The sequence below is a fragment of the Amblyraja radiata genome, chromosome 31 (assembly GCF_010909765.2).
Source record: "Amblyraja radiata isolate CabotCenter1 chromosome 31, sAmbRad1.1.pri, whole genome shotgun sequence".
NCBI classification, from domain to species: Eukaryota; Metazoa; Chordata; class Chondrichthyes; order Rajiformes; family Rajidae; genus Amblyraja; species Amblyraja radiata.
Window position 1 is genome coordinate 2,816,131 of NC_045986.1, and position 21,557 is coordinate 2,837,687.

Consider the following 21,557-nt stretch of genomic DNA (forward strand, 5'->3'; position numbering starts at 1 on the left):
GGCCATTCGGCCCTTCGAGCCTGCACCGCCATTCAATATGATCATGGCTGATCATCCAAATCAGTATCCTGTACCTGCCTTCTCTCCATACCCCCTGATCCCTTTAGCCACAAGGGCCACATCTAACTCCCTCTTAAATATAGCCAATTAACTGGCCTCAACTACCTTCTGTGGCAGAGAATACCACAGATTCACCACTCTCTGTGTAAAAATGATTTTCTCATCTTGGTCCTAAAAGACTTCCCCCTTATCCTTAAACTGTGACCCCTTGTTCTGGACTTCCCCAACATCGGGAAAAATCTTCCTACATCTAGCCTGTCCAACCCCTTAAGAATCTTGTAAGTTAATATAAGATCCCCCCCTCAATCTTCTAAATTCTAGCGAGTAATAGGCGAGTCTATCCAGTCTTTCTTCATATGAAAGTCCTGACATCCCAGGAATCAATCTGGTGAACCTTCTCTGTACTCCCTCTATGGCAACAATGTCTTTCCTCAGATTAGGAAATGTTCTTTAGGAACGAGAGTACGTGATGAAGGATAATGCAATGTTAATTAGAAGGACTGATCTGTGATTAATTCATCCACATTCGAGTGCGCAGGCCTTTACTAAATATCTAAGTTATGAAACACTGGGACTGTGGGATTGAGGAAGGCAGGATAAAGATTGAGGTAAAGATGGGAATGAGGGAAGAGGAATGGATTATATTCCTTTGTTTTGCATAACCCTTAGCACATACGTGACCATGGAAACGCTAGCTGCAGGGACCAGCTTGCATTAATGTTTCATCTTTTCCACAAACTGTTGGAGATTGAGTGAGACTCTGCGCCTGAGAGCTTTACCAGGCATTTGGCAGCGTGAAAGGTAAGAGATTTTGTGACGGTGGGGCTGGTTGCTGCATTGAGTGTGGTGTTGAATGGAGGTGGGATGTGGGTCCAGCAGTCAGGGGTGAGGGCTGTGGCTCTGCTCTCCTTGGCCACACTTTCATTTATGGATGGGCCGGAGGCTGCGCAGCTCAGCTCTCTGCAGCCAACCAGTTAGTGTCTCTTGTAGAGATCATCAACGGCACAATGTGTTTCTTCCCTCCCCGGTTCAGGGAGGTGAAGAGGATAAAAGTATTTACTGACGGAAGCAGGTATGTGATGCACTGACCTCCTGGCCTCCATCTCGGGCCGTCCCTGACCCAGACCTGCAGCGTGTGTGTCTAGACCCGTGTCTGACCCAGAACTGCAGCGTGTGTGTCTAGACCCGTGTCTGACCCAGAACTGCAGCGTGCGTGTCTAGACCCGTGTCTGACCCAGACCTGCAGCGTGTGTGTCTAGACCAGTGTCTGACCCAGAGCTGCAGCATGTGTGTCTAGACCCGTGTCTGACCCAGAGCTGCAGCGTGCGTGTCTAGACCCATGTCTGACCCAGAGCTGCAGCGTGCGTGTCTAGACCCATGTCTGACCCAAAGTAGCAGCGTGTGTGTCTAGACCCATGTCTGACCCAGAGCTGCAGCGTGCGTGTCTAGACCCGTGTCTGACCCAGAGCTGCAGCATGTGTGTCTAGACCCGCGTCTGACCCAGAGTAGCAGCGTGTGTGTCTAGACCCGTGTCTGACCCAGAACTGCAGCGTGTGTGTCTAGACCCGTGTCTGACCCAGAGCTGCAGCATGTGTGTCTAGATCCGCGTCTGACCCAGATTAGCAGCGTGTGTGTCTAGATCCGCGTCTGACCCAGAGTAGCAGCGTGTGTGTCTAGACCCGCGTCTGACCCAGAGCTGCAGCGTGTGTGTCTAGACCCGCGTCTGACCCAGACCTGCAGCGTGCGTGTCTAGACCCGCGTCTCGGTGTACGTGGACTCCCAGGTCACCTCCTCTGCAGGGAGTGATCGCTGAATCCTTGCGCTCATTGCTTGTCTTCGGGAGGCTTGCGCCTGATAAAGCACGAGAGCAATCAGCTGGGAAACCCCTTGATGGGTTTGGCATATCGTTGTCATGTTCCTTTGATGGTAGGGACGGTGCAAATCACAGACTGTCTCTTTACCAGGCGTGTGGGATGTTGGGGTGGGTGGATTAGTGGGAGGGGTTGTGGAGGTTGGAGTGGGCTTGAGTTATTGTAGGTTGGGGGAGGGAGGTGTCAACATGTTGAGGGGGGGGGTGCTGTTTGCCCCATGGAAGAGGCCTGGGATATGTGAACATGCTCGAGGAGTATGGTCAGAGTGTGTGAAAGAGAGGGTTGAGATTGCACGGTGAGGTTATGATGAGGTGGGAGTGTGTGGGAGCTGGGAATGCATCGTGTGTAGCAATGGGGTTGGGATGTGCAAGTGGGATTGCAGATCATGCTCCGTGTGGACATTGAAGTCAAGTTGGAGGAGGGTTGGGGTATTAGAGCGGGGCTTGATAGTGTTTAAGAAGGAACTGCAGATGCTGGAAAATCGAAAGGAGACAAAAGTGCTGGAGAAACTCAGCAGGTGAGGAGCCAGAGGGCTGAGGGAGGACGAAGGAAATAGGCAATGTTTCGGGCCGAAACCCTTCTTCAGACTTGATGGGCTTGAGACTTGAGACTTCATGGCGTTGCGTGTGGAGATGGGGGTGTGTTGTGTTGCGTGTGGAGATAGTGTTGTGTTGCGTGTGGAGATGGGGTGTGTTGTGTTGCGTGTGGAGATGGGGGTGTGTTGTGTTGCGTGTGGAGATGGGGGTGTGTTGTGTTGCGTGTGGAGATGGGGGTGTGTTGTGTTGCGTGTGGAGATGGTGTTGTGTTGCGTGTGGAGATGGGCGTGTGTTGTGTTGCGTGTGGAGATGGTGTTGTGTTGCGTGTGGAGATGGGCGTGTGTTGTGTTGCGTGTGGAGATGGTGTTGTGTTGCGTGTGGAGATGGGGGTGTGTTGCGTGTGGAGATGGGGTTGTGTTGCGTGTGGAGATGGGGGTGTGTTGTGTTGCGTGTGGAGATGGTGTTGTGTTGCGTGTGGAGATGGGGGTGTGTTGCGTGTGCAGTTGTGTTGTATGTGAGGCAGGGTTTGGGAGCTGGAGTGGTGCTGATTTTGAGCAGAGACGTTGGAGTGAGTTTGGTGTTGCCTCGTGGGTGGGGAGTGGTGATGGGCTGTCAGAGTGTCGTGTGGTGGAGTGGTCTCATTGTAGATGCCGGTTTACAAAAAAAAAAACACATGGTGGTGAAGTATCTTAGCAGGTCAGGCAGCATCTCTGGAGAACATGGATAGGCAACTTTTCGGGTGGGACCCTTCTTGACACCAATTATGGAGAGGGGGAAGAGAGGTGGAAGTGGGATAAATCCTGGCAAGTGATAGGTGGATACAGTTGAAGGGGGGGGGGGGAGTGGGTGATTGGCAAATGGTATTGTCATGCTTCAAACCTGTCATTCAAAAGCTCATAAGGTTATACATTCTTGGAGCAGAATTAGGCCATTCGGCCCATCATGTCTACTCCACCATTCAATCATGACTGATCTATCTTTCCCTCTCAACCCCATCCTCCTGCCTTCTCCCCATAACCCCTGACACCCATACTAATCAAGAATCTATCTCTGCCTCAGGCATATCCATTGACTTGGCCTCCACTGGTGGCAATGAATTCACCACAAAGCTGTCACAGTAGTGCGCTGTGTGTAGGAAGGAATTGCGATGCTGCTTTACATATTAATGCTGTGATTTTCTACTGTGCAGGTGGTGGTGATGAACCGCATGCGTGGCATGAAGAGGCTGGAGGCCCCATTCAGTGTCCTGTCTCTGCGATGTATTGAGTCCTAGGATGCCTCTTGTCACCGGTGCATTTGCACACAGTCTGCCGCGGGTCCCATGCGATGGGAGCACCACGATCCACCATGAGTGAGAGCACGGATGAGCAGAGCTTGTACAGCAATGCTGTGGCGTGGCTCATCTGCTCGGGGGTCTCGCTTCTCGCCAACACCTGGGGCATCCTGAGTGTCAGCGCCAAGCAGAAGAAATGGAAGCCGCTGGAGTTCCTCATCTGCACGCTAGCTGGGACACACATCCTCAACGTTGCCATCCCCATTACCATGTACTCCGTCATCCAACTCCGGAGACAGCACTCTGACTATGAATGGAACGAGGGCTTGTGCAAAGTGTTTGTCTCCACTTTCTACACACTCACCCTGGTGACTTGTTTCTCCGTGACCTCTCTGTCCTATCACCGCATGTGGATGGTACGCTGGCCCGTCAACTACAGGTAAGGGACAGGGTGATGAAGACAGAGTTCAACATGTAGTGACTGTGGCAAAGGGCTTCAGTACCTTTAACATAACGCTGGTGAAACCCTCGACGAGTGACAACTGAGGGAGTGCAGCGCAGGTTCACCAGGTTCATTCCCGGGATGGCGGGACTGACATATGATGAAAGAATGGCTCGACTGGGCTTGTATTCACTGGAATTTAGAAGGATGAGAGGGTATCTTATAGAAATATAACCTTCTTAAGGGATTGGACAGGCTAGATGCAGGAAAAATGTTCCCGGTGTTGGGGAAGTCCAGAACCAGGGGTGACAGTTTAAGGGGTAGGCCATTTAGGACTGAGATGAGGAAAAACTTTTCCACCCAGAGAGTTGTGAATCTCTGTCACAGAAGGCAGTGGAGGCCAATTCACTGGATGTATCCAAGAAATAATTAGATTGAGCTCTTTGGGCTAATGAAATCAAGGTATATGGGGAAGAAAGGGACAGACAGACTGTTGGTGAGGCAGCCATTGCTGGATGGATGGGATGTTCAAGTTCATGGATGGATAGCAATATTTCAGGTCTGAAGAAGTCTCCCGATCCGAAACGTCACCATTCCACGTCCTCCAAAGGTGCTGCCTGACCTGCTGAGTGACTTTGTGTTCTAAGGGAAATACTGAAATGCTTTAACTCGGTGATCTGCTACCCATCCTCTTGTAGATGCTGATAGAGGCTCAGGACCAGATGTGTGTTTGGGAATTGTGAGGAGAATGTGTCTTCTACTGTAGGTACACACATACAATTCCCCTTCATCTCTTAGGCAACTTTAGGGTCGGCACAGTTGTTACCTCACAGCGCCAGAGACCTGTGTTTGATCCTGACTACGGGAGCTTTATGTACGGAGTTTGTACGTTCTCCCTGCGACCCGCGTGGGTTTTCTCCGGGTGCCCCGGTTTCCTCCCACATTCCAAAGATGTGCAGGTTTGAAGATTAATTGGCTTCGGTAAAGATTGTAAATTGTCTCTAGTGTGTAGGATAGTGCTAGTGTATGGGGACCGCTGGTTTGCGCGGGCTTGGTGGGCCGAAAGGAATTGTTTCCGTGCTGTATCTATAAACTGAAATCCATCAAGACTACCTCACACTGAATTTTTTGCACTAGCCATCTTTATATTCTTAATTAATTATTGCAGACCAACCACCTATAAGCTGAACCAGTTCAAGAAGCTGAACAAACTACTCCTGTTCTTACGTTGCTACCTGAGACAATGTCTACACAGGCTTCACCATGATGTATTCCACCAGTCCAAACTAAAGCTATCACAGTAGAAGAGCTAAGAGTGAGCGGGTCATATGTAATTTAGTTTAGTTTAGAGATACAGCGCAGAAACAGGCCATTCGGCCCACCGAGTCCGCACTGACCTGCGATCCCTGCACATTAATACTATCCTACACACTCTAGGGACAATTTACTCGTATACCACACCAACTTGTATGTCTTTGGAATGTGGGAGGAATCCAAAGATCTCAGAGAAAACCCACGCGGCCACGGGGAGAACGCACAAACTCCATACAAACAGCATCTGTAGTCAGGATTGAACCCGGGTCTCTGGCGCTGTGAGGTAGCGACTCTACCGCTGTGCCACCGTGCTGCCCTGTGTTTTTATAATTTGAGTTGGTCGCAAGGGTTAATTTGCAAATACGAGGCTTTCTCAGTGGAAGAACGTTTGGAGGGAATGTGTCTTGCGAGAAGCATCTTGAATTTGTGTCATTTCCCAAGATATATTCCTTACAAGTGGAAGAGATAAAATCTTTGACCAGAACATGTTTATTGATTCTTTATATTTCCCCACATAGAAACATAATAGTGGGAATCCCTATTGAGTGGAAGATAAGTTTCTAAAACCTTGGATCGTTAATATTAATCCTAAACTATCCTAAATATTTATAAGTTCTAGGAGCAGAATAAGGCCATTCAACCCATCAAGTCCACTCTGCCATTCAATCATGCCTGAATTATCTTTCTTTCTCATCCCAATTCTCTTGCCTTCTTTCCATAACCCCTGACATCTGTACAAATCACGAATCTATCAATCTGCGTCTTAAAAATAACCATTGACTTGTCCTCCACAACCATCTGTGGCAATGAATTCCGCAAATTTACCACCAATGTGGAGTAAACAGGCCCTTCGGCCCACTTTGTCCATGCTGACCAAGTTTTCTACCTGAAGTAGATCATTTGCCGCTCCTGACCCATATCCCTCTAAAGGGCCTGTTTCACTGTACGAGGTAATTCGAGAATTCTCCCGAGTTTCCCCTGATTCGAACTCGGAGAATTACGGTAATAGCCGTTCGTAGGTACTTGGGGCTCTCGTGGACATTTTTCACACTGTTGAAAAAACTTCACGAGTTACCGTGTTTCCCGAGTACCTGCCGTTAGCATTACGAGCATCTATGAGACATCCACGAGCTCCAACGTAGCTGCTACGTACATTCTACGTACTTACCACGAGTTTGATTATAAAAAAATTTGGGAGAGCTCTTGAATTACCTCGTACAGTGGGACAGGCCCTTAAATCATTCTTATCCCAAGTATATTTTAGGCAGTGTAGTTGAACCCATCTCTCCCACTACCTCCAGCAGTTCATTTCATATCCCCATCACACTCTGTGGTGAAAAACGTTGCCATATATACCAAAAATGAAAGAATAAAAGTAATGCTTACAGCGGCATAACAGGGTCAACAAACACAATACTCACAGATAACATCATAAAACATATTCAATAAATAATAAAAAAACGTTTGTGCATCAAATGCCCACAGTCCCAATGTGACCAAGACAGTTCGTGATTTAGTTGTTTTTTGTGGTATTCAAGAGCATGATGCGTGTTGGGCAGAAGCTGTTCCTGAACCTGGAGGTTACGATTATCAGGCTCCTGTACCACCTTCCCAGTAGCAGGAGTGAAATGAGAGCATGGCCAGGGTGGTGTGGCTCCTTGATGATGCTGGCTGCCATTTTGTGGCAGCACTTCCTTCTGATCCCTTTCATCTTAAATCTGCAGCCTCCTGACCCCTGGGAAAAAGACTGACCTTATTTATGCATCTGATGATATATTCCCCTGGAAGATCACCCCACAAACTCCAGGGATTAAAAAGCCTCAGCCTGACCATCTCTTGTTATAATTCCCACTCTTTGTGAATCTTTCCTCCATCTTATAGGAAACTGGTTCTGAAGATAACAAGTCTGAAACTAAAATTTCTATCAGCTTGCTTTATAGTGCAAGAACACTCTACCCAGATATCAGTGAATAATGAACTCCTCGTAGATGTTATTTGGATTTAGAAACGTAGAAACATAGAAAATAGGTGCAGGAGGAGGCCATTCGGCCCTTCGAGCCAGCACCGCCATTCATTGTGATCATGGCTGATCGTCCCCAATCAATAACCCGTGCCTGCCTTCTCCCCATACCTCTTGATTCCACTAGCCCCTAGAGCTCTATCTAACTCTCTCTTAAATTAATCCAGTGACTTGGCCTCCACTGCCCTCTGTGGCAGGGAATTCCACAAATTCACGCCTCTCTGGGTGAAAACGTTTTTTCTCACCTCAGTCTTAAATGGCCTCCACTTTATTCTAAGACTGTGTCCCCTGGTTCTGGACTCGCCCAACATTGGGAACATTTTTTTCTGCATCTAGCTTGTCCAGTTCTTTTCTAGGTGCGAGTTCAACATGATGACTTGGGGGCAGAACTGAGGCTAAATGTTCAGTTCAGACATTGTGGGCCAAAGGGCCTGTCCCTGTGCTGTTCTATGTTTAGCTTAGTTTAGTTTAGAGATACAGCACAGGAACAGGCCATTCGGCCCACCGAGTCCATGCCGACCAGCGATCTCCGTACACTAGCACTATCCTACATGCACTAGGGACAATTTACAAATATACAAAGCCAATTAACCTTACAAACCTGTACATCTTTGGGGTATGGGAGGAAACCAGAGCACCCAGAGAAAACCCGCACAGGTCACGGGGAGAACATATAAACTCCGTACAGACAGCACCTGTAGTCAGGATGAAACCCGGGTCCCTGGCGCTGTGAGGCAGCAACTCTATCGCTGTGCCACTGTGCTGCCCTGTTGTGTGTGTGATAGCGTGGGGACTATCATCTGTTTGATAACACCGAGACTGGCAATCTATGCTAGAGGACAATGCAAAGCTGCAGTGAGAAGCAGGTAGATCTTGTGTTCCAGCGAGAATCAGATTGGAAAGTCGTAGAGGCCTTTATTCAATACTCGCTTTCTAAGTTGTTGATTCTATTTGTCAAAAATCCCTAACAAGATGGTATTTAATTTCACTGTGGGGAGCAACCTCCATTTTAGCACTTGTTTGTGCTTCCACGAACTGCAGCTGTTTTGTGGATGGATGTAACCCATTGCCATAGCAACCAGGCAATTGTTTCGTGAATAAGAATATCTGTAGTGTGTATACGGCCAAACTACGTTCCACTGGCAGATTGCTGACCTCAATTGACCATTATGTTCTCTCGTCCAGATGAAGTCTTGCTCAAATATCATTGTTATCCCTCAAATCGTTACCTTTAAGAACTATAAGAAACATTTAGACAGGCACATGGATAGGGCAGGTTTAGAGTGGTATGGGCCAAATGCAGGTAGGTGGGACTAACGTAGATGGGACCTGTTGGATAGTGTGGACAAGTTGGGCCGAAGGGCCTGTGTCTACACTGTAAGTCTCCATGGCTCTAAGATTCTAAATATATGTACCGTCCCATACAGAAGCCATTTATGCTGGTTCAATAGATCAGCATTGAAAAGGAGTTAACGTTGTCCAACTTTAATCAGCGGCCAAGTGTGGCAGAGCCTTGTGCTCTTCCATCAGCCAGAAGCAGAGATGGCTCCAATCCCTGTGGATCACTCTGATGGTCGATTGATCAGACTATGAGGCTACTGGTGGCCCAGTGTGGGGAATCTTCAAGATTTGCTGCAAAGTTTCCAATTAATTATAAAACCTACCAAGGCAACCTCATGAAGGACTTAAGGGCCTGTCCCACTTGGCCATCATTTGGGCGTCACACAGATGGCGCGGGAAGGTTTTGTACATCACAAAATCCAGCGACGCTGCGCGCAGCCGCGCATCACTGCCTACGTTATCGCGCACCATGCGCGCATCACGTACGTGTCATGACGTGCGCGTTGTGTGTCGTGACGCGTAAATTATGTTGCGTAAATTACGAGCAAATGATGGCCAAATGGGACGGGCCCTTTACCTTCACTCCCACTGCCCCAACCTCCAGACTCATGTGAACTGTATCAGATGTTGTGGCTGTAACTACACCTGGTTGGAGATAGTTGTCTCCACGGACTTCCTGGTATGCAAAACATTGAAGTTCTTAGTTAGACACAAAATGCTGGAGTAACTCAGAGGGTCAGAGAGCAATTCTGGAGAAAAGGAATAGGTGACATATTGGGTCAAAACCAGATTGGGAATCAGGGGAGAGGGAAACTGGAGGTATGTGAGGGTGGAGAACAGATCAGAGCCGGCACCGATGGCCAATGAGCAATGGACCATTGTTGGCTGTGTGGGAGATGATAACGAGGGGATACAAACAGTGAAACTAGCAGATAGACACAAAATGCCGGAGTAACGTAGCGGGACAGGCAGCATCTCTGGAGAGAAGGAATGGGTGACGGTTTGGATCGAGACCCTTCTTCCGATCCTTCTTCGGCTAAGAGAATTCTGTTTGTATTTGACTTAGTTAAGTCAAATCAGGGGAGAGGGAGTCTAGAGATAAGGAAGGGTAAGGTGTGAAAATAACAGTTCAGAGCAGATGTGAAGGAAATGTAAACCAGCATCAGCAGTTCCTTCCCACACAGTAAAAGTAGCGACTGAGCTGGGGAGAGGGACGGAGAGAGAGGGAATTCAAGAAAATGAAAGGATGAATATGTGACTGGTTGTAAGTCCTATATAGTGCAGCACAAAAACAGGCCCTTCGGCCCACAATGTCTGTGCCCAACATGATGCCATCTACCTGCACATAACCCATATCCCACAAGACCCTGCATTTCCATGGGCTCATCCAATAGTCTTTTGAATACCACTTGTGCACCTGCTTCAATCACCGTTTCAAGGCAGCGTGTTCCAGGTACTCACCACCCTCTGTGTAAAAATACGTATTTTCACATAAGACAATATTGTCTTATTGCTGATCCCTTTTAGAATCATACAGCATGGAAACAGGCGCTTCAACTCAACTTGCTGACACCGACCAACACGTCCCAGCTACACTGGTGCCTGTGTTTTGTACATATCCCTCAAAACCTGTCCTATCCATGTACCTGTCTTAAATGTTGCAATAGTGCCTGCCTCAACTACCGCCTCCAGCAGCTCATTCCAGACACTCACTACGCTTTGTGTGAAAAAAAGTTACCCCTCAGGTTCTTCCCCCCCCCCCCCCCCTCACCTTAAACCTATGTCCTCTGGTTGTTGATCTCCTACTCTGGTCAAGAGGCTCTGTGTGTCTACCTGATCAAATCGTCTCATGATTTTGTACACATCTATAAGATGATCCCTCATCCTCCTGCGCTCCAGGGAGTACAGTCGTAGCCTGATTCTCCCAGTTATATCCATGGTACATTTTGTCTTCTTCAGGCAGATGTACACAGTGCAAAACTATTAATCGGCACCAGAGTTCTTATCATTCGTTAATGTAGATGGCAATTTTGAGTTGAATGTCCATTGATGTTAAACATCTTGTTACAAGGGATCTCCATTTTGTATTTCTCTCTCCTTCAGCTATTTTCTCCTCTGAGTTTCTGATGTAGTCTTACAGTCACTGATCTTTCAGGATTGTAGTGGTGTTTCCAAAGATAGAAGATTAAGCTTCAGGGCACCTCTGAGCCGACCCAGGAGAAAAGTCATTAGTTAAAATGATGTGTGCTTTTCATCATCTCAACCTTTCTATTAACTTTGGAGAGGGAGGATAGAGGCCGATTATGTCTGGTCATTGGCAGGAGCAGGGAGGCCTTGTGACATGAAGAAAATGTCCATTTGGACTTGGCAATCCTGCAGGTAATTTTAAATGAGCAGTTTCCCGTTGAGTTTGGTTAATTAACTTTGCATCCCATCCTCAAGGGAATAATCTCCTGCCCATGTACCATTTCACCACTGTTGCTCACCCACACCATCACCCCATCTCGTAACTGACCATATGCTATTTTAGTAAGCTATTCAATCATGGAGAGTGCTACAGTACAGCATAATGTAGTATTTGAGCCATGGAATCGTGCGTCACGGAAACAAGCCCTTTGGCTCAACTCTCGGCCGACTAAGATGCCCTATCTAAGCTAGTCCCGTTTGTCTGCATTTGGCCCATGGTTCTAAGCCTTTCCTATCCATGCACTTGTCCAAGCATCTTTTAAATGTTGTTATCGTACTTGCCTCAGCTACCTCCTCTAGCAGCTTGTTCCATATACCCACCATCCTCTGAGTAAGAATGCACACATACACATTGTACTCGTCGAAGACAGAGCAGATCACTGCCCTAACTCGAATCACCAAATTCTAGGCTCACATGGAAAATTACCCCAACCCCACAACAACAAAGTACTTGAGGAACTCAGCAGGGTCGGCAGCATCTGTGAAGGGAATGGACAGAAACATTTCTGGTCAGGACCCTTCCTCCGACAGATTGGAGTATCGGGTAGAAAGCTGGGAAAGAGCGGTGGAGATGAGACAAAGCCCGGTAAGCGATAGGTGGATGCGGATGAAGGGAGACGGGGTGATTGGGAAAGGGGTGGAGTAAATAACAAACGCTCAAGGTAAAAATAATACAAAAAGGTGCCAGATAAGGAAAGAGGAGTGAAATGTAAACATAGAAACATAGAAATTAGGTGCAGGAGTAGGCCATTCGGCCCTTCGAGCCTGCACCGCCATTCAATATGATCATGGCTGATCATCCAACTCAGTATCCCGTACCTGCCTTCTCTCCATACCCCCTGATCCCCTTAGCCACAAGGGCCACATCTAACTCCCTCTTAAATATAGCCAATGAACTGGCCTCGACTACCCTCTGTGGCAGAAAGTTCCAGAGATTCACCACTCTCTGTGTGAAAAAAATTCTTCTCATCTCGGTTTTAAAGGATTTCCCCCTTATCCTTAAGCTGTGACCCCTTGTCCTGGACTTCCCCAACATCGGGAGCAATCTTCCTGCATCTAGCCTGTCCAACCCCTTAAGAATTTTGTAAGTTTCTATAAGATCCCCTCTCAATCTCCTAAATTCTAGAGAGTATAAACCAAGTCTATCCAGTCTTTCTTCATAAGACAGTCCTGACATCCCAGGAATCAGTCTGGTGAACCTTCTCTGCACTCCCTCTATGGCAATAATGTCCTTCCTCAGATTTGGAGACCAAAACTGTACGCAATACTCCAGGTGTAGTCTCACCAAGACCCTGTACAACTGCAGTAGAACCTCCCTGCTCCTATACTCAAATCCTTTTGCTATGAAAGCTAACATACCATTCGCTTTCTTCACTGCCTGCTGCACCTGCATGCCCACTTTCAATGACTGGTGTACCATGACACCCAGGTCTCGCTGCATCTCCCCTTTTCCTAGTCGGCCACCAGGGACAGGGACATTTCGAGTAAGGGATGGTGCCCTTGTAAAGGGATGGATTTGGATGGAAGGGAATGGGGCAAAGAAAAAGAGGGAGGATAAAAGGGATGAGAGATGAGTACATGAAGAAGGGGAAGGGAGCAAGAGGACCGGGGTGGTGTGAGAAATGTGCGTACGTCGAAAGGACATCTTCGAGTTGACAGTGGAAAGCCACTCGATGGGAGCAGGGACAGGGACATATCGAGTAAGGGATGGTGTCCTTGTGGGAACCAGGGTGGTCAAGGAGGAGGTGCAGCCAAGGTAATTGAGGGAATCAATGGGTTTACAGTGGACACCTGTTGATATTCTATCCTCTATGATGGGGACAGAGAGATCGAGAAAGTGGAGAGAGATGTCAGAAATAGTCCGTGAATTTGAGGGCAGGGTGGAAGTTAGTGGTGAAGTTGATTAAATGGGTGAGTTTTGCACGTGTGCTGGAGGCAGCCCCTATATAGTCGCCGCGGGACCCATGCGAGTGCCTAAGGCAATACCTTTACCTGAAGAGAGAGGTCAAAATGAAGTTGTGAAAGATGAGGACAGGTTCCGCCAGGTGGAGGAGAGTGTTAGTTGAGGGGAATTGAGTGGGTCCCTGTTCAAGGAAGAACCAAAGGCCCTTGAGACCTTTCTGGTGTGAGATGGAGGTGTGAAAGAACTGGACGTCAGTGGTAAAGGTGAGGAGATGGGGGCCAAGGATTAGAAAGTTCTTGAAGCATTGAAGAGCATGTAAGGTGTCTCGGATGTAGGTCAGAAGGGACTGCATAAAGGACAGATAAAATGGAATCAAGGTATGCGGAGACGAGTTCATTGGGGCAGGAGCAAGTAGAAACTGGATCTGTCAGGGCAGTTCTGTTTGTGGATTTTGGGGAGGAGGTAGAAGCGGGCTTTGCGAGGCTGGCGAATGATAAGTTTGGAGCGTGTGGAGGCAGATCGCGGGAGGTGATGAAATCAGATACAGTCTGGGAGATAATGGCCTGTTGTTTATTTGTGGGGTCATGGTCAAGGGGTGGCTATGAGAAGGTGTTGGCGCCTGGCCTCAGCATGGTGGAGGTCAGCCCACCAGTCTACACCGGCACCTCCCTTGATAATTATACTCGGGATTGTTACTGAGTGAGCAGAGGGGGTGAGACTGGGGTGGGTGAGGGGTAAGGAGACTGGAGTGGAGAAGTCAAGAGGGTTGAGATTGTGCCAGGAGTTCAAAATAAAAAGGAACGGAGATGGTAGAAGGCCGGCAGAGGGAGTCCATGAGGAGGAGGAATGTTGAAGAAGGGATGGGAAGGGGGGCATCATTGGGTAGTGAGGACTCTTTGCTGGAGAAATAGTTCCGCATGTGGAGGGACAGGAGAAGAGCTCAACATCATGACGGCCTTGTAACCAGTTGAGCTGTGGGCGTAGGGGTACAAAGGTGATGCGTCTACTGCGGCCAGATCCCTCTGCATTGGGGAAGGGGGTGGTCAGAGGGAGAATGGTGAAAATGCGACACAGTTTGGGACTGGGGTAAGGCACGGTCTGAGGAGGGTGGGGTGAAGGAAAGGGGCTTAGGGGAGTTACCCTGGAAGGGGTGGGGAGTGCAGAGTAGAGTGGGGTGTGCGGGGTGGGGAAGTGGAGTGGTTAGCATGAGAGGAAGGGTTGTGGTACCCAGCAGTGTGTCGGTGTCGAGAGGCCCGGAGGCAGCAGCTGGAACAGTCGGAGCCAGGAGAGTAGACGGTCCTGGCCTTCAGGGCGATGGGGGAAGCTGGACAAACCAGCAGCATCCACAGACCGGCTGGGAATTATCCAGGGGAGACAATTGGGGTCCCGTATCTTCTTTGTTCCGTAGCGAACAAGTTCCATGTCTCTCGGGAAAGAGCGATGCCTTCCCCTAGTGTAAACCAGAATTTGTAGAAAACACTCACTTGGTCAGCAGCAGCTATGGAGAGAGGAAGATGTTCCAGGTGAACGATCTTTCAATGGAACCTTCTGACAAAGGCTCTTCGGGGTGAAATGAGCATCTAATCCTCTCTCCATGGACACTGCCCAACCTGCTGAGTATTTCTCACAAATGTTGTTAAATCAGATTTACAATGTCCACAGTATTTTGCTTTTGTGCTTTCATGTTCTTATATTTTTGGAGCAGAATTAGGCCATTCGGCCCATCAAGTCTACTCTGCCATTCATTCGTGGCTGAACCATCTTTCCCTCTCAACCCCATTCTCCTGCCTTCTCCCCCATAACCCCTGACCCCGTACTAATCAAGAACCTGTCAATCTCCACCTGAAAAATATCCATTGACTTGGCCTCGACAGCCTTGTGTGGCAATGAGTTCCACAGATTCACCACCCGCTCACCAAAGAAATTCCTCATCATCTCATTTCTAAAGGCACATCTATGGCGGCCCCTGGTGGTGGGCCACGCACAGTACATAACCTTCAGCTCTGTGGGGGTCACTGGTCCTAGACTCTCCCAGAGACATTCTCCCCGCATCCACTCTATCCAAGCCTTTCACTAGTTGGTAAGTTTCAATGAGGTTCCTCCTCATCCTTATAAACCCTTTATTGATCATGAGGTTAATGGAAGCATGCCATGCAGACATCTGTGCACCACATCTTATCAATCCTCTTCACTTGGTTACTCTTTAACACCAGTGCAGCCCAATGAAACTACAGTGGTGGCAGGGCCTTATCACCAGATGTCATTCACTCCATTTGTCACTTCAAATTCCTTCTTGTCCGAACTCTGATATAATTCTTATTTTTCTCCCAACATCCTCCCAACCCTCCCCAATATCAGCCACCAGCAAGTTCCCAGGCAAATTCTCGCTGTCCTTGATTTAATTTATTTATCTCAGTTCACCATGCCTTCTTTCCAGTGAGTTTTTTGCCTTTAGCATTTTCTCCATGCAAACCCCCTTGGCCACATTCATCCTCATGATTTTGATCTTGACATGCACTGTGCCCTCTACGCTCCATGTTAGAGCCATCTCTCAATGCTTGTTCATATCAGTACTTCCTTAGGAGACTGAGGAAATTTGGCACGTCTTCAATGACTTTACAAACGTCTTACAGATGCAACAATAGAAAGCATAGAGTCAGGTTGCATGGTTTAGGAACAGCTCTACCCAAGACCACAAGAAGTTATGTGCTGCATTGGCAAGAAGCATTTCACTACACCTAGGTGTATGTGACCATTAAATAACCTTTGAACCTTTGAAGTTACAGAGGGTTGTGACTGTATCCCAGTCCATAATTCAGCCCAGACTCCCCACCATTGACTCCGTCTGCACTGACAACAGCAACAAAGGCAGCCAACATAATCAAAGACTGACTTGTCCCACCCTAGTCATTCCTCCTTCTCCCCACTCCCATCGGGTAAAAGATACAGAAGCTTGAGACCACACGCCACCAGACTCGGGAACAGTTTCTTCCCCTCTGTTATTAAGCTTCTGAACAGTGCTTTCATAAATCTGTTCGATTCACCACCTGTGGACATTCGACTATGTTTTGGAACTGTTAACCTAGAACACCGAGAATAGAAGTATATTCTGAACTCCCCCCTGCTCTATCTATTGTACTTAAGTTTAACTTGTTTTGAGCCATTAGAGTTTATGTTAGACGTCAAATGTTTATTACAGTTGAAAGTCTGGTAGCCAAAAAGTGGAGGTGAAAGTAAAATAGTACAGCCACACATGTATGTGGCAGAGGATGTGGATGGAGGCATTAATAAATATTTGTACAAGTCGCTTCACTAAAGGGGAGGATGGAGTCAGCATTGTAGTTAAGGAGGAAAGGTGTCAAATGTTGAATAAACACAGGAGGAAATGGATATATCGCCAGGTTCAAATGTAGTGCTTCCTAGGCCGAATCAGGAGAGCTCATAATAGTGAAGCAGATACCCATCATTGTTCAGTGCTTCTTGGCTACGGGAGTGAAGCCGGGGGTTTTGAGGACTGTTCACACGGTACCACTGTTTTAAAAGGGTGGAAGCTAAACCATGGAATTACAAATTGCATAGAGCAACCCCAGTGCTTTAAAATTTACCAACATTAATCTCAAGAGTAATGTATTTACTCTTGAGATTATTTTGTATTTAATGTATCTCTGTGTATTTATGTATATTAATGTGTATAAACACCTGGTGTATAAATGTATTTTTAGAAACAAGCAGATCAATAAAAGAAGTTGAGGTTAGGTTTGTGAAGGCAAAGTCTTGTTCAAAAGTCTTGTAGAAAGTCTATCAAACTTAATTGAACATTTAGAGGAGGTATAGAGGCTTGATTAGTGCGTCTGGATTTCAGTGAGGAGTTTAAGCAGCTTCCTCAGGACAGCCGATCAAAAATATAAAAGTCCATGAAACCCAAGTTTGACAAATTGGATCCAGAATTGGCTTGGTAGCAGGAAGCGCAGGACAAGTCAATGGACGCTTACGCAACTGGGAGAATGTTGCCGGTGGGATTCAACAGGGCGTGGTAGTTGATTAATTCTTCTTGTAGCACGTAGACAGACACTAAATGCTGGAGTAACTCAGCGAGACAGGCAGCATCTCTGGAGAGAAGGAATGGGAGACGTTTCGGGTCAAGACCCTTCTTCAGACCCTTCCTTATCTCTGTGTCTCCCTCTCCCCTGACTCTGTCTGAAGAAGGATCTTGACCCGAACGCTTTTTGTGTCTATCTTCGGTTTAAACCAGCATCTGCAGTTCCTTCCTACACATATCTTGTGACACGTATTCATTTAGAGTCATACAGCACGGAAACAGTCCTTCAGCCCAATGTGTCCATGTCGGTCAAGATGCCCCATCTCCCATCTCCCAGATGCTGGAGTAACTCAGCTTCTCTGGATAGAAGGAATGGGTATGTTTCGGGTTGAGACTCTTCTTCAGACTGAGTCAGGGGAGAGGGAGACACAGAGATAAGGAAGGGTCTGGTGTGAAACTGAGACATCAAAGGAGATGCAGACAAGGAAAATGTAGAATAGATCGTTGTTAGCTAGAAGGTGACAACGAAGCATAAGGAGACAAGATTTAATCGGGACAGTCAGACTGGTTGGAGAAATAGGAAGGGGGACAAATGAAGAGAGAGGGAAAGCAAGACCTATTTGAAGTTAGAGAAGTCAATATTCATACTGCTGGTGCTACCCAAGTGAAATATGAGATGCTGTTCCTCCAATTTGCGCTGGGCCTCACTCTGACAATGGAGGAGGCCCAGGACAGAAAGGTCAGATTGGGAATGGGGGGGGGGGGGGGGGGTTAAAGTGCAGAACAACCGGGAGATCAGGTAGGTTTAGGCGAACTGAGTGAAGGTGTTCAGCGAAACGATCGCCGAGCCTGCGCTTGGTCTCACCGATATATCTCGTACACACCTGGAACAGTGGATGCAGTAGATGAGGTTGGAGGAGGTGCAAGTGAACCTCTGCCTCACCTGAAAAGATTCTCGGGGTCTTTGGGCGGTGTCGAGGGAGGAGGTATAGGGATAGGTGTTGCATCTCCAGCGGTTGCAGGGGTAAATACTTGGGGAGGGGGTGGATTGGGTGGGAAGGGACGAGTTGACCAGGGAGCTGCGGAGGGAACCGTCTCTGCGGAAAGATGGAATGGGGTGGAGGTGGGAAGATGTGGCTAGTGGTGGGATCCCATTGGAGGTATCCGGACCCTATTGATTTATTGGAGTAGGTGGTAATGAAGTTTGCAGAAGAGGTGCAAATAACCCTAACATTTGATTACAAGGATGGAAGATTTAATCTGCAAGAGTAGCCATTGAGGCACATATGTGGCAAATGAAATATCTTGCAGAGGGTTGCCATCTGAAGGTATTTGGGAATGTGATGTAAACCAAGGGATTACATGGCAAATGGATAAATCAGGTTGATGAGGTGATTAAAAAAGCATTCTGGATGTTTTCTTTCATTAGTAAGGCATAGAGGGGAGGATATACAAGAGCCAGACCCAGGCCTAGATATTCACAATCGTGTACGGTTCTGGTCACCACATTGCAGGGAAAAGGCAATGACGCAGGAGAGGATGCAGAGCAGATTTACAGGACTGGGAATGTTTTACACTTGAGAAGATGGTGATTAGGCTGTGGGTGATCTCATTAGAGGGAAGAAACGTTGGGGTGGCCTAATTGAAGTATACAATTATGAGCGGCCGACATGCAGTAAAATGGGAGGAACGTATTTTCCCAATTAGGGGCCAGGCCCAAAACCAAAAGATTAGATGAAAGGTGAGGACAAAGATATCACCCTGATGATTGTGGTGGTCTGGAACTCACTGTCCACAGGGAAATAAAGACAAAGCTCTGTCACATTTAGTTTTCAAAAGGGAACTGCAGATGCTTGAATATTGAAGGTACACAAAATTGCTGGGGAAACTCAGCGGGTGCAGCAGCATCTATGGAGCGAAGGAAATGGGCGACGTTTCGGGCCGAAACCCTTCTTCAGACTGATGGGGGGTGGGGGGGGGGGAGAAAGAAGGAAAAGGGGAGGAGGAGGAGGACCCCTTCTGGGGACTTTGCGTCCGTATGGCATTAACATTGAATTCTCCCAATTTTGCTAGCCCTTGCTGTCTCCTCCCCTTCCTTAACCCTCTAGCTGTCTCCTCCCACCCTCCCATCCGCCCGCCCTCGGGCTCCTCCTCCTCCTCCCATTTTCCTTCTTTCTCCCCCCCCCCACCCCCCATCAGTCTGAAGAAGGGTTTCGGCCCGAAACGTTGCCCATTTCCTTCGCTCCATAGATGCTGCTGCACCCGCTGAGTTTCCCCAGCAATTTTGTGTACCTCTGTCACATTTAGTTGTGTTTAGTATATTGTCATGTGTACAGTGAAAAGCTTTTGTTGCTGAATGACAATATGTGATTACAATCGAGCCATCCACAGTGTACAGATACATGATGAAGGGAATAACGTTTAGTGCAAGGTACAGCCAGTAAAGTCCGATCAAAGATAGTCCGAGGGTCTCCAATGAGGTAGATCATAGTTCAGCACTGCTATCTACTTGTTGGTAGCATGGTCATGTTGCCTGATAACAGCTGGGAAGAAACTGTCCGTGAATCTGGAGGTGAGCGTTTTCACACTTCTATACATTTGGGATTCAAACAGCACTTACAGTAGCTGTTCACTTGTTGTTAGGTTGTCCCTGGGGATTGAAGGTGAGAAATTTCTCTCTTGTTCTGTGGAGGTGGAGGCGAATGTCAAGAGGTGTGATCCACAGATTTGTGAGCCTAGTACTGGAGGGGAAAGGCAGGTATTACTTTCATTCTGACAGTAAAACCCATTATCTTGCACCCTTCAGGTCTTGGAATGTGGTATTAAATGGGCCCAGCTTTAAAGTGAGAGTGGCAAGGTATAAAGGAGATGTGCGGGGGCAAGTGTTTTACACAGAGGGTGGGTGGTGAGTGCCTGGAACGTGTTGCTGGGGTGGTGATTGAAGCAAGTATATTAGTGCAATCCTTAAGGTTTTTGGATGGACATTTGGGCAGCATGGTGGCGCAGAGGTAGAGTTGCTGCCTCACAGCGCCAGAGACCTCAATTCAATCCTGACTATGGGTGCTGTCTGTATAGAGTTTGTATGTTCTCCCTGTGACCTCGTGGGTTTTCTCCGGGAGCTCCGGTTTCCTCCCACACTCCAAGGATTTACAGGTTTGTAGGTTAATTGGTTTGTATATTGTTCCTAGTGTGTAGGATAGTGCGTGTGTGTGGGGATCACTGGTCTCGGTAGGCTGAAAGGTCAGTTTCTGCACTGTGTCTCTAAACTAAACTAATATGGATATGCAGGGAATGGAGAGATATGTGATATGTGCAGGTAGATGATCTTAGTATCATGTTCAGTATAGACACTGTCAGCTGAAGGTAGACACAAAGTGCTGGAGTAACTCAGCGGGCCAGGCAAAATCTCTGGAGGAAAAGGATGGGTGATGTTCCGGGTCGGGACCCTTCTTCAGACTGAGGAGCCTGTTCTTGTGCTGTACTGTTCCACGTTCTATATTCTATTGAAACAAAGCAAATAATTACATATTATTCACAGTTATAAGGTATAAAATGTACATTTGAAGTCATAGTTTTCGGGCCATTACGAACAGGACAGATGTGTGATGATGTTTGTGGAAACGTCACCCATTCCTTCCCTCCAGAGATGCTGCCTGTCCCGCTGAGTAACTCCAGTATTTTGTGTCTATCATCATCTTAATGACGTTTGTAACGTGTGTTGCAGGTTGAGTAACACCAAGAAGCAAGCGGTGCACACAGTGATGGGGATCTGGATGGTGTCGTTCATCCTCTCCACCCTGCCTGCAGTGGGCTGGCACGACACCACTGAACGCTTCTACGCCAAGGACTGCCGCTTCATCGTCACAGAGATCGGCCTGGGCTTTGGGGTTTGCTTCCTGCTCTTGATCAGCGGGAGTGTGGTGATGGGGGTGGTATGCATCGTCATTACCCTCTTTCAGACGTTCACCGTCCACGCTAGGGACAACCTCAATAAGAACAAATTCAACGTGCCCACAATTGTGGTGGAGGATGCACAAGGTAACCGGAGATCGTCCATAGATGGCTCTGAACCATTAAAAACCTCTCTCCAGATCACCTATTTGATCAGTGGAATGGTCTTCATCTATGACTTTTTGACTGGATTCCCCATTTTGGTAAGTCACTGCCTTCCACTCTGCATATGACAAATAGATTAACATTGCTAGGAGTTAATTTTGCTTTGCTTAGTAAAATTGTGCAAGGAATTTAAAAAAAAAAACATTTTGTTTTCCCAACACGAAACTGATGCAGAT

The 21,557-nt window shown here is 47.6% G+C and overlaps 1 protein-coding gene across 1 annotated transcript in view; it reads left to right on the plus strand.

Annotated features, from left to right (window-relative positions):
• The first annotated feature begins 760 nt into the window (after nucleotides 1-760).
• gpr153 (G protein-coupled receptor 153) overlaps nucleotides 761-21,557 on the plus strand; it is a 68,635-nt gene continuing 47,838 nt past the window's right edge. The window contains exons 1-3 of the mRNA XM_033047936.1: nucleotides 761-861; nucleotides 3,657-4,179; nucleotides 20,990-21,419. Coding sequence (XP_032903827.1) covers nucleotides 3,794-4,179; nucleotides 20,990-21,419 — 816 coding nt within the window. The 5' untranslated portion in view covers nucleotides 761-861; nucleotides 3,657-3,793. The remainder of the gene's footprint in view (nucleotides 862-3,656; nucleotides 4,180-20,989; nucleotides 21,420-21,557) is intronic.